At 37.9% G+C, this 16,861-nt stretch overlaps 1 protein-coding gene across 8 annotated transcripts in view; it reads left to right on the top strand.

Moving 5' to 3' along the window:
- The window catches only part of RAPGEF4 (Rap guanine nucleotide exchange factor 4), a 159,723-nt gene that overhangs the window by 71,244 nt on the left and 71,618 nt on the right, over positions 1-16,861 (top strand). For 7 of the 8 annotated variants that reach the window (XM_030017964.1, XM_030017963.1, XM_030017965.1 and 4 more), the window contains 2 exons: positions 6,289-6,361; positions 7,426-7,490. In XM_030017964.1, the coding sequence (XP_029873824.1) occupies positions 6,289-6,361; positions 7,426-7,490 (138 nt within the window). Of the gene's footprint in view, positions 1-2,936; positions 2,942-6,288; positions 6,362-7,425; positions 7,491-16,861 lie in introns of those variants that run through there. The other variant, XM_030017967.2, reaches the window with a different exon arrangement.

Here is a 16,861-nt window from a genome sequence, read left to right as displayed (position 1 = left end):
CGGGTTTCTATCTGGTAGCCAAGTCTGCTATTTGGCGTGATTTCAGGGAGCTGGGTGCATTTTTCTTTTCGACTAAAACTCAAGGGGATTCTGTGATCAAGCAAATTCTGCATACAGAGCTTTTCAAGCACGATAAATTGATTTAAGTGGGAATGTGACAGAAAAATATATGCCTCCAAAACAAAGAGATCAAATAAAATCTAAAGCATAGTTGATTACAGCCATGCAGAAACATTCAGAAGATGGTAAATAGGTAAATAAATGGAAAAGATGCAGATTCATCTGCTATTACATAAACTGTACTAATTCTGGGATCAGGACTCAGCAATTTCAGTACAGGCATCTCCTGCATTTATTTTATCTGAATATGACTGAATGGTACTTCACTTCTGCTATTTCAGGCCTTGTCTATCTCATTCTGATAACTTGATAGACTGACGTATACAAAACAGTCTTTGTTCAGTAAGTCGTGTTAAGATCTTCACATGGTTTATTTTCTATTTTTTGAGAATACAAAGATATGGTTTTGCTATTGTAGCATTATTTTTTCCTAATTTGTCTTTATCCTTTCCTTTGGAAATAAATCAATTCTGTTCTCTTACCTATACTGTGAGTGACAGTGAATATATATATATATTCTGTGAATGACAAAGGCAAATATTTAGTAATACGCAGGATATTTGGTGTTCTAGAGTGAAGCACCAGCTTCAAGCAATGATTCACTATCCAATGTTAAACAGCCATGGGTCAGGTCCTTTTTGTGATATCCAGTTAAGTGGCATTGACCTGAAATGTATGGAAATTTTCTGATTGAGCTTGCTTAGAAGAAATATGCTTACTAATTTGTAAATGTACTGAGAAGGCAGTACCCGAAATCAAAATTATGCCAGAGTCTTCTGTGGGTCTCAGCACATATTGTCAGGCAATAGCAAGTGTGTTGTTTCATTTCCCCTTTGTAACAAGATTTGGGTAAAAAACAATTATGAATATGATTATCGGGGGGGGGTGTGTGAAATTCTGTAAGAACATTAGGCACATTTTATTGGAAAACACTAAGGGATAGCAGGCAGATGACCTCAGATTTTACCTGTCAGTTAGTTCAGTGAAGAGCAATTTTTAGAGCATCAGATCTAAAGGCAAAGATCTGGACTTCGAGAGAGCAATCTCTGCTTGGTTTGGGGGGTGAAAAGGGGGTCCAGAGATCTTCAGGGACTCTTTCACATCTTTCCTTATTGTTCTGGATAAAAAAGAAGTAACAATGCACCATGGGAGTGACGCACCCTTGTGAGTAATGCTCACAGCGGAGGTGGTTCATTGCCAAAATGTTATGACTGGTGCAGCCAACTTGGAGGAAGAACAGAGTTGTATTGAGAGCATCAGTGATCAATTATTTATTTTCAAAAGAAAATAGAGAAGCTGGCCCACATTGTCGAGCTACAGCATATATTCCTCAAGACAAACCATTGCGGGAGTGTGGATAGATATTACAGGAGGATTGCAGAAATCAGGTAATAGTCAAAATAACAGCATCTAATAAAATAGTTACACATGGTTTTGAAAAATGTGTGTAGAAAGGGCACCTTGGTGTTTGCCCTAGGATTTCTACAACTGAAATGAATTATGTTGTGTTATTCCAAAGTTTGCAAGTAACGCAGGCTCTGCCTTGTCACCATCTCTGCTGCCAGTGGTAGGCAGAACAGGAGGCAGCAGAAGTGCATCTGGTCAAAAGTGACACTGTGGATTGAGATTGTGAGTGGGGGAGAAAGAGAAAGAGAAGGAGAGAGACCATGTATTCAGCCAAGAACCTGTTGTGGTCTACAAAACCTTCTCCAATGTTACAAGACACTCACTTCCTAGTATCTGGCCACATGTAGGTTCACCTTGGCATGGGGAAGTATCAGAAGCCTGACTTGACTCCTTAGTGGTACAAACCATTGCTACCTGGGTCCTTACTACACAGCCCACTCTGCTGCACTTGGGGGAGTATCTGGTGTGGAACCTGTGTTCAATTCTTTATACCCAGGAGGTCTTCCCTTCATCAGTCCTGAGTCTTTCCCATTAGAGTGCTGGGGTTTTGCTATGCAATGCACATGGACCACAAAGGCTCATCTATTTTCTTCACATCTACCTGGCTTGTTTTGGAGTGTTTATATTGTATAGATCTCTTTTTGGCTCCTTCTTTCCCTTTAAACAGGTATTAGATCTTCAGTACTTGCAGCAGAAGAGAAGGGACTAACTACAAAGACATATTTTATATACCTTAAGTATGCTAGAAATATCTGTAAGAAATTTAGAGATAGCTTGCATCAGAATTATAGTAATTGCCTTTCTAAACATTAGCATATAAAAATATACCAAATTAAGTTCACAGAGTAGAAGAAAATCTATTGTAGTCATGAAAACCTCTGAGACTAACGGCAGCTGACTGCAAATAAAGTCTAAATAAGAGCATGCGAAGGAACACACTGAAAAGCCTGACAGTCATAGAATCATAGAATCATTTAGGTTGGAAAAGACCTTCAAGATCATCGAGTCTGACCATCAACCATGCCCACTAAACCATGTCCTGAAGGGCCTTGCCTACGCGCTTTTTTAATACCTCCAGGGATGGTGACTCAACCACTTCCCTGGGCAGCCTGTTCCAATACCTGACAACACTTTCAGTAAAGAAATTTTTCCTAATATCCAGCCTAAACCTCCCCTGCTGCAACTTGAGGCCATTTCCTCTCGTCCTGTCTCCAGCCACCTGACAGAAGAGACCAGCACCCCCCTCACTACAACCTCCTTTCAGGTAGTTGTAGAGAGCAATAAGGTCTCCCTTCAGCCTCCCTTTCTCCAGACTAAACAACCCCAGTTCCCTCAGCCGCTCCTCATAAGACCTGTGCTCCAGGCCCCTCACCAACTTGGTTGTCCTTCTCTGGACACGCTACAACACCTCAATGTCTTTCCTGTAGTGAGGGACCCAAAACTGAACACAGTACTCAAGGTGTGGCCTCACCAGTGCTGAATGAGTGGCCTTAAAAACTGTTGGTATGAAAATTCACCCACAGCACCTCCCCAGTAAGGCAAGTGTGTGATTCTCTTTCCTCCTTTTCTCCCATCCCCAGCTGTTCCTTGTCAGTACTCTTCTGTGCTTTAGGCTATAGCAGTGGCTGAAAAGGTCATGTTAATTTTCACCACTGCATGGATATGAGGTGGTCAGTAACTGGAAGAAAAAATACTGTCTTTATTACTCGTTCTGTCAGATTAGATGCAGGAAGTGTCTGATCTTTAAGCCGTTGCATGATAGAGTTTATAAATCGGTAGAAATCTGAAAACAGAGTGAATAGGTCACTATGTGTAGTTTTAAAACCTGCTGTCATGTTGGATTTACAGAACTTGAAGACTTCTGGTAATAAACAAGCTTATAATGATTTGATAACTGTTGCTGTCTTCCATAAGGAAAGTCTTTCCAGAGTTCATACCACCAGTGGAATACATTTTCAAAAACCTTTTGTAAATATTTAGTCTGTTAATCTTCAGGATGATTTTAAATGCCACCTCCCAGTACAATTTATCTTACTGCATTTTCTTTTCATTTATAGACAGTATGATAACAAGATAGGTCTCACAGTCAGTATTGTGTTTTCCTCATTATCTCAGCTTTCAGAGATCTCATGCCTGGAATCTTGATGCAGTTACTTACGACTTTCTTTGCATACTTAGGTTTCCCAGTAAACAGTGTTTCCCTGACTTCTTGACAACTAAGTGTCCCTTGACATTTAATTTAGCTGATGAGGTGATACAATTTTAGGTGTAAATTATACCTCCTATGTCAGCCCGCACCCCACCGAGGTATCTTCATGGGAGACTATGTGTAGGCAGTCGTATCAGCCTTCCCTCCAGATACCCAGATATAGAAGGTAGTTTCATTTATGCAGAGGTCCTCTGGAGGAGTCTGAACAACTGAGCTTTCTGAGGGCATGTGCCTCTTCTGGTAATGCTGCCTGAACTCCTTCACAGGCAACACTGTTCACTGGGCTTGCTGTATCAGACTCATAAGTAGAGTCATCCCATGACAGGGTGGGACCTTCATGTGGAAGATGACATTTGAAGTCCTTGGCAGTCTGTGCTTTTGTTCCTGGGGGACTTTGTCATCCTGAGTGTGAGGTGGGGCTGAATGGAGTTAGGTCCCTCCTTTGAAGTGTTATGTGCAACTCTGGCTTATTCTATGTGTAGGTATTTTTGTTAAGCTAGGCCTCTGAATCTTTTGGAAATTATACGGTATGTTCTGTGTTTCGTTTCATGAGAAGAATAATCAGGAAGAATATTAGAGAATTAACCAGAAGGGAAACTGCCATGCAGTGTATGGTGACTGTGGACGTGGTATAGGAAATAAAAGAGAAAATTAGTGTCTTCCTACAATTCAAGTTCCTTATCAAGGTGGATGAAATGTGGACTAATAATGTATTATTTCTGGGAAAATGCTATTTTGGGAAAAACAGAACAAAGAAACAAATATCATCTGAATGGTGAGGAAGAACAAAAGAAAAAAAACCCTATAAAATTTGATTTTATCATATCCCAAATGAAACATTTCAATTTTCCATTTCTAAATCACTTTCAAGTCCAAATTCAGTAGAAGGTAGAACAAAACGTTTATCTACTCTTTGAATAAAATATGATTTCAACCCCTTGTGACATGCTTTCCTTTTTTTCATTTGGCCAACCAAAATGAGTTTTTCCCTTGTGTGATGTGTGATTTACTAGCTGAACTGAGAAAACAATTATTTCTCACATTCTTCCTTTCACTGAGTTCCAGGCATAGGACTGGATGCAGAGTATGGGAAAGTGAATGGTTGGGAAAGAAAACAGGAGAGTTTTATCCTCAAATGAAGCAGCATTTATTTTGTGTGACTGACCAGGGATATAACATAGTTTTGCTCCTATGAGTTTTCAGCTGGATTATGGGTGAGATTTAAATAATATGCTACTAAGCTTTAGGATGTAATAGCTTGTCTAAAAATAGGATTGGATTATTAAGATTAATGTAATCTTTGTAGCTTTTGTTATTATTTAGAATGCAAGACATTCAGTCTTTAGTGCTAGAATTGATGATATTTTCATATCCATTTCCAAGAAAAAGAAATGTTAAAAGGATAATTCAAGCATCTGTTAAAATCCAGCAGAGAATATTTTAAAAGTCACTACATCCAAACAGCTCCATAGAACAAAGGATAAAACTTTTAAATTAAAATTGTACTATGAGGGAAATTTTCTGTCTCAATTATTATGTGTGCTTAGTTGAAACCTACATGAATTTCAGCTGGTTGGTTGTTCACATTCAGCTCATTGCACATCCTAAGGACTGCATGAAACATTTTATTTACACTGATCATCAGCATCCCTGTTGCACAAGCTTGTTTTCTGACAGTTCCAAAAGGGAATTATAGATGTTTAGCCTTAAGCATGACAGTAATATAGTATGATTGAAAACAAAAATGTGTCGCTTATTCATTGAATGATTTGTATTTGATAAAAGGACATTTTTTTCTTTTGGTGTTACTTTTTAGCTTCCGTGAATTTCTTAAGCCCTAGACAGAGCTTTGGACCTTATTGATCATGTCACCAGCATTCACTGAAGAAAAATACCAGTTACTGACATCAGTTACAATTATGTAGTTTACAGTGATACAAGGGACATTATTTTTACAGTTACAAAGTTTCATCTGATATTACAGTTTTTGTGCATGTGTATACATAACATGAGGTTCTGGGTTTGTGTGTTTCATAACCTTGTAGTTTCTGGAAACCAAACTTAGTGTATTGGAATTAAATGTTTAGAGTTTTTGCGCTAAATCCTGTATATTTAAAATCTGACACCAAAATTGTAGTGGTACGTGATTCTCATGAATCCTTAGTTAACAGCCTTGCCTCCATCCCTACAATAAAGTAGCTTTCTAGCTTGAGTTCAGCTTAGTAGTGTAATTTCAAAAAAGCTTTAAAACAGCCTTTATGGGAAATCACACAAATAAGTACAATATAGATTTATTAGAACCCTCAAAGTCATGCTTTAGGGAAGATGAAAGAGGGAAATGTTTTAGCACAACTTTTGATAAAATAAAGGCAGTGTGCTCCAGTCAAGAAAGCAGGCCTTGTAGCATTAAGAGTAAACACGTCTGACTGCCTCAGATTGCTTTTGTGCATGTGAAGCACAAGGGAGCAGACACACAAATGTAAATACCACATCATCCATTGAATGGCTTTATACATCTATACCTGACTGAATGTGCCATCACTGTCTTTCAGAAATATCGACAGTATATGTCTGGACTTCTCACTCCTCCTTATGGTGTTATGGAAACTGGCTCCAACAATGACAGTAAGTATGAGAAAATAGACATCAGATGTTAGAAAAAAAGAGAAAAGAGAAGAAAGGGGAAGATGAAAGTCCTCTGGTTTGGGGCGTTAGAATTAAAATGTTGAATTCAATTCAATATTACGACTGTATTAATACTGCATATAGTAAGAAATACTTTGGAACTTGCCTAACTGTATACGAGTGTACACAGAGCTGTACACAGATTTGCACCACGAGCCAGGCCTGGTAACTAAAGCATACTGTATGATGTCACGTAACATTTAACTGGTTATAGGTGTTATATAAATTCCATGAAACGTTGCCATGAGTCCTGCTATTAGAATAAATATAACAAACTGGCTTAATTTTTTAGTTAGGGTGGGCTACACAACTTGCTTGGGAACCTAGGTTAGTGCTTGGGCAGACGGCCTGCAGTAAACATGCTGCTGTCTGACCATAGTTACATAGCTAAGTTTGGGTATGTCTGCCTCATGAGAACCTGTCTAACTGTGGGATAGTGCTGTAGACATGAATCCAAGGGCAGGCTTTGGAACTCACTTCTGTAAATCAAGGGACTTTTATTTAGTTGCCAGACAATTATTTAGATGCCAACCAGGACAATATCTGATGGCTAGCAACTGCATCTGCAAATTTTGTCCCATATGTTACGTGTTCAATGTGTTCTATTTGTGAAACAGTAGCATAGCGTAGCATAGCATAGCATAGCAATGCTAGTTAGTGCAAACTCAGTGTCCCATTTGACTTCCAGGTACTAAACCACAGATAATGTTAAATAAAAAAATATAAATAATTCCTGTATACATACTTCAAATATCAAGTTGTGAGAAAGTACTATGTTTAGCAAGCTGTTTATAGTATTTACACAAGTTAGCTTTTTGTCTTTTTTGTGTTCACGAAAGAAAATTTTTGTCTGAATAAATCTGTTTTGCTCTTAAAAAAGTCATAGATTAATCTCTATGTTACCAAAGTATTGAACCCTCCAATTCCCCATTCTATTGATAAATATCTCCATTGTTACTTAAAGAATGTACAGTATGCATTTATTTTCTGTGTTCTTTTTTTAGGGATGCCAGATAAGGACAGTATGTCAAGCAGTGCTCTTTGCCAAGTTTCTAAAAATTGTAATAAGGTAAATCACACCTAGTTTTGCCTTTGTTTTTTTGATGGGGGAGGTGGGGAGGAATTTGGTAATGAAAAATGCAAAAGTACAGCATTAAATTGAAAAGAATCAGGTGCAAATGCAAAGCATGTGGTTGATGCATGTGAGTACAGTATACAAATTATAAGGATGCTTTAGACATTGTGTCATATAACTGGAGAAAGCAACTGGTTCAGGATCAGCATTAGCGGAAAGTGTACTGCTGCCAAAATTTGTGTTACAATCTGGTTGTCCTGTCTTTGTTGGAAAGGTGCTGAGGGTAAAGAAGAAAAGCAGCACTGTGACAAGACCAGTGCAAGCCAATGGATCATAAAATTTATAATTAAATCCTAAATTCAGGGTGAATTTTCTCCTGTGATCAGAGAGCAGCTTTACGTCCCAGTTCCCCTTTTTGTAAAATAGTTCTGTGCTTTCAGTCTCACCAGATGAGGGCCCACATGAAAGAACTCATGATATGCTGGGTTTAAAGTGATTGTAATAGTGGGAAGAAATAGTATCAAGAATTGCTGTAAAGATTAATAACTTTTAGAATTTTTTATGGTAGGAGTAGAAAAGTTACAGTAATAAACAGATGCTTGGATGCCTTGTTTCTGGACATAGGAGTTTAATTGGATGCATTTGTGTGATGTCTTTAAAAGGTTAAAGGTATTTTTGTTACACAAAAAACATCTCTTGACAGCAGATAAAGACAATGAATATTTTAGTGTGTTTCCTTAATGCGAAAATAACTACTTCCACCTCTCCCTGTCTGTCTGTCCTGCTTCCTCAAGGGTACTGACCTTTCTTAATTGTCACATTCAGCCTTTATTAAATGTATAAATGTAACAGTATGCAGTTCCTTTTTCTAGAGTCTTATTCACTAAGGCTATACCACTTCCTGACACAGCCTTATCCTGTAGGAAAATAAACATTTTTCCATGCACTGAATAATAATTCTTAGATACTTAGATAGCACCTTTCATTCTGTAAGTATTTTACAAACAGTTATGAGTTAAGTCGCAGTGCTTCTCTAAGATGTTGGCGTTTCAATGCTACACTTGGAGTTAAGCCAGATCAGTAGTCTTGCCTGACCTCTCAATGAAAGCACCAGGCATAGAGTCCAAACTAAAAGATGTTGTATTTTCTGAAGCAGATAGAGGTTACAAGGTAAAAATATCCATCTTTCCTATAAGGTGATATCCCCCCAGTAATGGGCAATGATACTCAGCTAAGGGAAGTATACACTTTCAGGTACAAAGTATTTTAGAAACTGAGCAAAATTTAGTGATTGATACTGCTGCCAATAGCTGGGCTTTTCTAGCCCAACAGGACTCTTCCCGCACCAAGTAATGTTCAGTTGGGTAGGAGACAGAACTTGGCTGGGGCAGGCTCAAACTGTTCAATGACTTTTACAGGAATAAGGTCCTTTGCAAACCATATTAACTTACTTTTCAAGACACATATATAAAGCAGCCATCCTTCTCCCTCCCACACTGTACACTTTTCTGCGGAGAGAAGCTGAGAGAGTAAATATGTGACAGATACTTGTCACTTTGTTTAATCCTGGAGGAGCTCAGACAGTCCTATGACAAATGTGGCAGAAGAACCTACACAGCACAGAAATAGTTCATGAATCCTAGTTCTGTGTTTTTGCCATGTGGCCATGGTTCTCTTTAGTTATATTAAGTGAAAGGTAAATGCAGCAGAAATCAATACCCAAGAACTTTGTTTACTGCATGCAAGATTCATTCCTGCAATTTTAAACTGTACAACTGTTAACAGTGCTTACACAACATGTCAATATTCATGCCCTGCAGTCACTTTTGAGTGATCAGGGAGGTACTGGGATTGCAGGGCCAAATTCCCAGAATTGTTGCCAGCTATTCGAAATACGAAATAACAGGATACCAGAAAACAGCCGTGTGTTTGTAGATTTTATATATTTTGTTTATTTTACGGTGATATATGACTGTCAAAATGGCTACTGCATCAGGGAAGGGCATTCATCCAGGGAAAGGGAAGTATTTGCAGGACATCTTTACACTACTTTAGATTGCCAGAATGATGCCTGTGGGACTGGCAGCAAATACAGCTCAGAGAGGCCCGCAGGCTACTCTGTAATGTCCAGAAAAAGAGTAAGTGAGGAACTTTCTGAGATTCAGAGAAAGTTCCTCAAAATCTTTCATATGGTAAGAAAACATTACACTCTTAGACAGAAGGAGATAACATAATGTCTTCAGTAATTCTGATCATAATGATGCATTTCTTTCGGGAGGGAGTTGTTTTTTTAATTTTACAGGGAAGTTTATAACTAAAAATAATTTGCTTCAAATGTAATTTAACATATTCCACTCTTGAAATATGAAATGCATGTTTTTCTCTTTTAGCCTGTGCTGAATCTTTTACAAGCACTGTAATACATGATTTTCCATATTTGCTAATTATTTGAGTTTCATCTTCATAGCCTAATTTTTTCTCCTGTCACATCTATTAGATGAGTAACATAAGATTTTTCTTTTAATATATGCCTTGAAATATTCTCACCATATGGGGATGTTTGGTTTTCCTAGTTCATTAAAATCTATAAAAAAATTCTATTTGGGGAAGGCAGCAAAGTGATTTTTTTTTTTTTACCAAACACAAATTCATTTGCATTTAGAGTTACATTATTGCACATCATTTAATGCAATGTAGCAGTTAAATTGAGCATAAAATACTGAGACAGAGTATGCTACTGTCCCCAGTTATATTTTGGGAAATGGAAACAAAGTCAATTTAAAGCTGTCTTGCATAAGGGAAAATAACACAGCTTCAGTCTTTTTAACTAGTCAGTCTAATATCTGTACACCGGTCTCTCTAGCTCTAGTTTCTGAAAATTCTCATGGGGTAGAGTTGGATATACCTGGATCTGTGAGATGAAAATAACCCTAAAGCCAAAATGACAAAATCAATAATAATTTCAAATACACTTTTGGAAAAGACACAGAAGAGTACTTAGAACACAGAGGAGGTCGTGTTCCAGCATGCGGACAGAATAGGTAGTGGTTCTGTTTCCATATATTACCAGCAGGGCTGGCAGCAGGGTTGCATGGTGGTTCCCACTACAAGATCTGTTCTTACAATTTGGCCACTTTTTCACTGTTTACACTGAATTTGCCATGCTGAGAGTATGCTTCTGGCTGATTTTTAAATTGAAATGGATCAAACCTCTGACATTGAGGTTGGGGGAAAATACATAGCATGTATTAAATAGCTCTTCCCAGGGATACACTAGCAATCCTCTCCTTTGGACTAGGACCTTGACATTTGGGGCTTGTTCTGGCAGTAAGAAGTGTCATTTGCAACCCCCTACAAAATATATTGTTATGCCTTGAAAAATCTCTGTTGAAACTGGCTCACTAGAGGCTCATTACAGTGTAACTGCAAGCCTGTGCACACAGGCTGTGCATGTTGCATGTGCAGAATTCCCACGCTATTCGTCTTTGGTCCTAGGCTGCTTGGGCATTCCCGTGTCGATGCTTAACAGTGTGGATTTTCTCACAGTCACTCATTCTAGTTGCTAGAGCAAGATTTTGATTATTATAAAGCCAGACACTAATTGAAAACCACAGTTGTCTCCCCTGTGCTTTTACACCCTCTATTGCTGCCCAAGTAGGAAATGAGTAAAGAAATAGCCCATTCTTCTCTGGAGACATGAGATTCATGATAGTTTTAAAGAAGAGGGCATTGCAGAAATGAGTTGTAGAGACACAAGAGTGAATGTGGGTAAGAACAGAGGACAGACCCATCAAGAGCATGAATCTCCACTCTCCTATGGAGTGTGGTGCTGAATGCTTTTTTCTGCTATCAGTAAATGTCTTAAACTCCTTTGCAAACTGTGGATGCTATGCCTAAGAGACCATAGGAGTGATCCACACAAAGAATAGAAATCTGTGATTAATAACAATTATTGTATTTATTCCATTAGTTGATAGTCAAAAAGTTATAACCCTGCTAATGATCCAAGCTGGAGTTTTACGTTGTTTTCCATAATGGAATCTCCATATTGCAGTTTGCTAAAAGAACCTCCACATCCTGAAGAAACCACACACAAAAAAATATGCTTGAAAGGAAGGCTGAAAAATTAAGTGCTCAGAAGCAGAGAATTTCAAGAATGGAGGCTGACTGAGCAGTGTTAATGGAGTCCTCTTATCCATGTTTGTTTTGGTACGGACTTCAATTCTTCATGTTTATTATGGTACAGACTTTGATTACCTGCTCACATATATTTTTCCTGTGACACACTCAATTAAAACAACTTCTCACCTCAAAAACCATGCTAGCTTTCTTTTTTTATAACTTAATCTCTATAACTGTTTGAAACCTACATAAATTTGTGCCACCTTCATTGAAAGCATGCATCCTGAAGGGGGGAAAGTGCTGCTTCATGTCCTTTATGCTGAGGAAACCATACTGAACACAGAAGATATAAGCAGATTAAGTTGTGCAACTTCATACAGTCATTCTTGCTATTGGGTGAAGAATACGTTTTTTTTCTGAAACCTCTCTCATGCTTTATTTCCATTACCTTCCCCATATTGACTTCAGGTTTCTATTGTGATAAAGAGTTGCAGGAGCTCCCCCTAGTGCATGAAGTAATATTCGAAAAACACACGGATAAAGTTTGTGAAGCTTACAGGCTGAGACATCCCCTTTATGTTTTTCATGTAATGACTCCAGATCCTCTAGACTGGAAGCTTATTGGAAGTGATTTATTTGAAGGTATTTTTTATAGCAAAGCTCCTATAGGATGTGCTGAAATACTCCTCTGAAAGTCTCCTTTCATCCATCTTCTTCATGCGATAAAATGTAGATTCCTTTCTTTACTGAATTTTCAATAAGGCTTAGGTGCCATGCTGATTTTTATGCATTTAAATAATTGGAATGATTGTGAAAACATGATTTGCTATTTTATCAACTCTAAATGCATTTAATAAAATTATATTGAAAAGATCTTTCAGTTGACAGAGAAGGACATAATCTAAGTGTTAATCCACAAAGTATTGCAATTTTCAACATTGCCAGGCAAATGAATATTCACTTATTTCAATTTTCAAGCACTTAAGTATAGCTCTGGGCATTTGAAAGTATACTGTTTGTAAAGATGACATCACAATTCACTAGAACCAGCCTTGAAAAGCCCACACAAGTAATAATCATGTTCATTCACCATATTAGCTACTCTAGCAATAAACACAATAATTTGACTTCTGATTTCCCTATATTTCAACTTACTTTTCCCAGATGACCGAGAAGAAAGCTTATCTTTTAACATATTCAGTAGATTGTGAAATGTGAAATTTAATAGAGCATTAGCAGAACAGGAAGGGAAATGTTTCACATACTCATGAAATTGTGAGCCTACAAGAAAGAATAAAGAGAGAGAGAGAACAGGAAAGCAGGCAGTGTTCTAGCAAGGTACAACAACAAGGTGTTTGTTTGGAAGTGGTAACCTCTCCAACGTGTTATAACAGAACTGATTTTCTATGTGCATGGTTTATATAACTGTTTAGTGATATGTGTGCATTAATTCCTATCCTCTCTTGGGCTGTGTGTCAGAGTCAGTTCTCCTATACAATGTTAGCATAGGGTTAAAAAAATAATTGCCTTTAATTTTCTGTTTTTAAAGTGGTTGTATAAAAGCACTAACTATGTGCAAATATTTCTAAATAATGTCTTCATGCAGTCCTAACCGTACCAATTACTTTTAGGGGCTGCTCTGATATTTTGGCACCGATTTCACATATATGAAAGTAATTTGCTTAGAGGTCTGTTCAAGTTCTTCATTTTGCTCTAAGTGGAAGTGCTCAGGGTTCAATCATTATCACAGCCTGTAACAGTTTGGCTAGTGCAGAGGCTGTGCATATAGTCCCTGGCAATGAGTCACATGGTGATAGCATATGGCAGGAGAGATAACAAAGACAGGAGCATGAGATGAGTAGGAGTCTGTGAAAAATACATTTTTCATACGTTAGTAATGAACTTCATCATGAAAAATGTGAAGGTCTTTCTATGTCATCAGAGCTCTTTAATGTAAACAAAATTGTTAGTAGGTCTGCTGGCTTACATAAGTAGGCTTTGCATAAACTAAATTGTTGCAGAACCGTCAGAGAAGGTTTTGGTACATCACTATCTCCAGTTCCAGCCATATAGAGATGATACACAGCTGTAGGTTTCCCTTCCAAATGCCAGTGTGAATAGTGATGCCTCAAAGAAAAGCTTGCACCACCCCATCTTCTGTTATCCAATTCAGCTACCTGATAATCTATGAAATATCTGTGACCCATGATTTCATTGTGTATCCTGAATTCTGGAGACCCTAATGGCAGTTTCTACTGGAAACAGTTTCTTCTGCCATATCTAATCATATAATTGAGCTCCAATCTGACCACTACAGAACTAGCCAGAGTAGCCCCAATATGAAACCTGCAGATGTGATTAGTGATTCTCATTTGATCTATTGCTATACAGGAATGAGCAGCATTGTGGAGAAAAAGAACAGAATCCTTGATCCGGGTTGCTGTGTATTTACCAGTGTACATGTCAAATTAACTTAATTTCTCTTCAGTGTGTACTTGATTGAGTTCAAGGATCCCTGGTCCTTGAAGCCCTTCCATGAATTTGGAAGAAAAAATATGGTCCCTTCTTTCTACAATGAGGAGTTTTCATTGTGGTGATTCTTAAGGACAGCTCTAAGGATAAATAGAGCTGTCTACAATGATAGTGAGATTGGTAAGAGATCGAGGCAAGACTTCTCTTGGTAGATGAATTAAACTTTTTGCAGAAAAGGGCAGAATTTTGCAACCCACATTTTCTAAGAGCAATAACAACAGAGGATTAAATATATGTAGGTGTATTTCAGTTTTAAAATATAAACAAATTCCCACATTTACCTTGGGAAAAGATGAATAATGGGAAAAATAGTGAATAGTGTCCAATAGCACAGCACGGTTGAATTGTCAGCATCTGAAGACAGAGCCTCCCATTCCTGTCACAGCTGCAAAACGTTCCAGAAGCAACCACTGCCCTTTGCTCATGAATGGAAAACCAAGCTTGGAAAAATGTGTCTGCATCTGTACCATTCTTAAGTGCTGCAATGAATTTCTGAGTCATTGTGAAACTACCTGCAAGATCCAAATCAGGGTAGTGTGGCTTTTATCATGAGGGAGAAGTGGAAAGACGAAGAATGAGAGGTACAGGGGAGAGAGAGAGAGACCTCCTCTGTTACCAGCAGAACAATCCATACACTCAAGTGAATGTTAGAGCTAAACTATATGATCTTTTAGTTCCATGACTTTTACATCTGAGTATTAATATATGTGATCTGCACAGTATTTGTCTAAATGAAGAGTCCCCTCAAGCAGTTGTTGTTGTTGTTATTTTGGTGCTCTCCTCTTCTCTTGCCTTTTTTTTTTAATTTTTATGTCAGCCTTTATTGCAATTTATGTGTATCCCAAAACCTTGTAATTCTTGTTTGTGCTGGCTGCTGTGATGCAAAGGAGGGATGAGGCCTCTGCTACAAAGAGCTTGCAGTCACGGAAAAGATGGAGTGACTGTCAGCCAGAAAGATGTTTGTTTACTCAGAACTTTGTAAGGCATGGGATTCATACGTGTTCATACATTTCAAATGAGTTGTGTTACAGGAGCTTATTGTGATCAGTGTTTGGTGTGATAATCCTAAGAGACACTGGGAGTGGGAGGAAGAAGTTCAGAAATCAAGAGACAAATGAAAAACTAAGTGATATATATTTCTTTGTTAATCTTGTAATTTGGAGGGGATCTAACTCACACTGTTGGCCTTCTTCAGAGTAGCAGAGTAAGCAAGTACTCACCTCTTCCCTGACTAACCTTCTTCCCACAAAAGGGTTATGGAGGTGCTTGGAGTAGCACGGGAAAGGCAATTTTGCTGAAGAGACGTTTTCCCTTTCTGACTCCGCTTGCCTAGCTGAATGAGTGTTGCTATCATAATTTAGATAAATAAAATAAATAATGGAAAGATAATAGAAATTCCTAGAAAATGCTAGGATTTGTAAAATACTTAATATTGTGTAGTAGGCATGGGACCTTCTTTCAACAGGAGCATCACTGTCAGTTCCAGTTGTCTGGGGAAACGGCATATTGCCTTACATACCAGTGCTGGCAAGGGCAGTCTGATAATATATACTGTGGAGTCACATTTAATGACTCTTGCTCCTTGGCTGTGTCTTCTGTGTGATTCTGTCCCAACCCATAAAAAACATGCACATATGCTCCATTTATCTCTTGCAGTTGAAAGGCAGAAAGAGGGGGTAATTATACTGAGAAAAAAAGATAGTCCTTTTCAAGGTTCTTGTCTTCAGACAAGTCAAGCGTATACAAGTAATGCATTTGGCACTTTTATTTGAAAGAGCAAACTGAATTTTTTTGAATCTTGTAATTATTTTCTCAAGTTTGGCAGAAAAATTGGATCAGGGATCTTAAAATCAGATTCCTTCTAGTCACTCATGTCATCTCTTGCAGAACATTTTGACTGTCTGTCCTACAATGCATGCTGGAAATTGGTATTCCACAAAGTCATTTATAGTTCTGAGTCAGTGAGAAGTAATCAGTGTGTCCTATCTGATCATTTAGCAGCATCTTTTTTTGTCTATGTACAGATGACAAAAATTTGAGAGGTTAATAAATAGTGGGGGAAAGCTGTCCAGTGATTTTGTTGTTCTTTTTGTGTTAGCTAGTCAAGAACCAGGAGCCTGTTGTGCTGGCTCCATGCAAAGAGCACCACTACTAAAACAAGTGTTCGGTTTGTGGTGCTCATTTAGAGCCTTTTCGAGTTAGTATTGCTGAGGTAAAAATGTCAGCTATCTGTGACAGAGCCGAAAATGTAATTAGGACTATTATCTCCAGTGATGGTTAAGGAGCAAGTGCTGTTCAGGTATTTAAAGATTTATGATTTATGACTTTTCATTATTTATTCTTTTTGTAAATTTGCTTCTGGAAGAAAGCTTGGCACAAGATTGTGAACCTGTTTGATCTTTGTGTGCTTTATCATCAGTGATGCAGCTGTCTTAAAATTAAAAATGGCAGTTAGTGAGGAAATACAAATACACATAGCTGAGTTGACTAGTAGAGAAATGAAAAGAATACATAATTTAGGTTCCAAAATAAAAATGAAAAAGAAAAAAAAAACCAAGCTTACTTCCAATACCAGTTATTACACTGCTTCTAATCAGGGTTACTTGGCCACACTTGTTTTCATCTTAGGAAATTAAATTATATAAACAATGTGTATAATAACCTTAACTATGAACTGGATGGAGAAAGAGCCAGTAGCTTAACAAGGGAGA

The sequence above is a fragment of the Aquila chrysaetos genome, chromosome 6, assembly GCF_900496995.4.
Source record: "Aquila chrysaetos chrysaetos chromosome 6, bAquChr1.4, whole genome shotgun sequence".
NCBI classification, from domain to species: domain Eukaryota; kingdom Metazoa; phylum Chordata; class Aves; order Accipitriformes; family Accipitridae; genus Aquila; species Aquila chrysaetos.
Note: the sequence above shows the minus strand (reverse complement) of the source record. Positions and strands in the feature narration are given on the sequence as shown.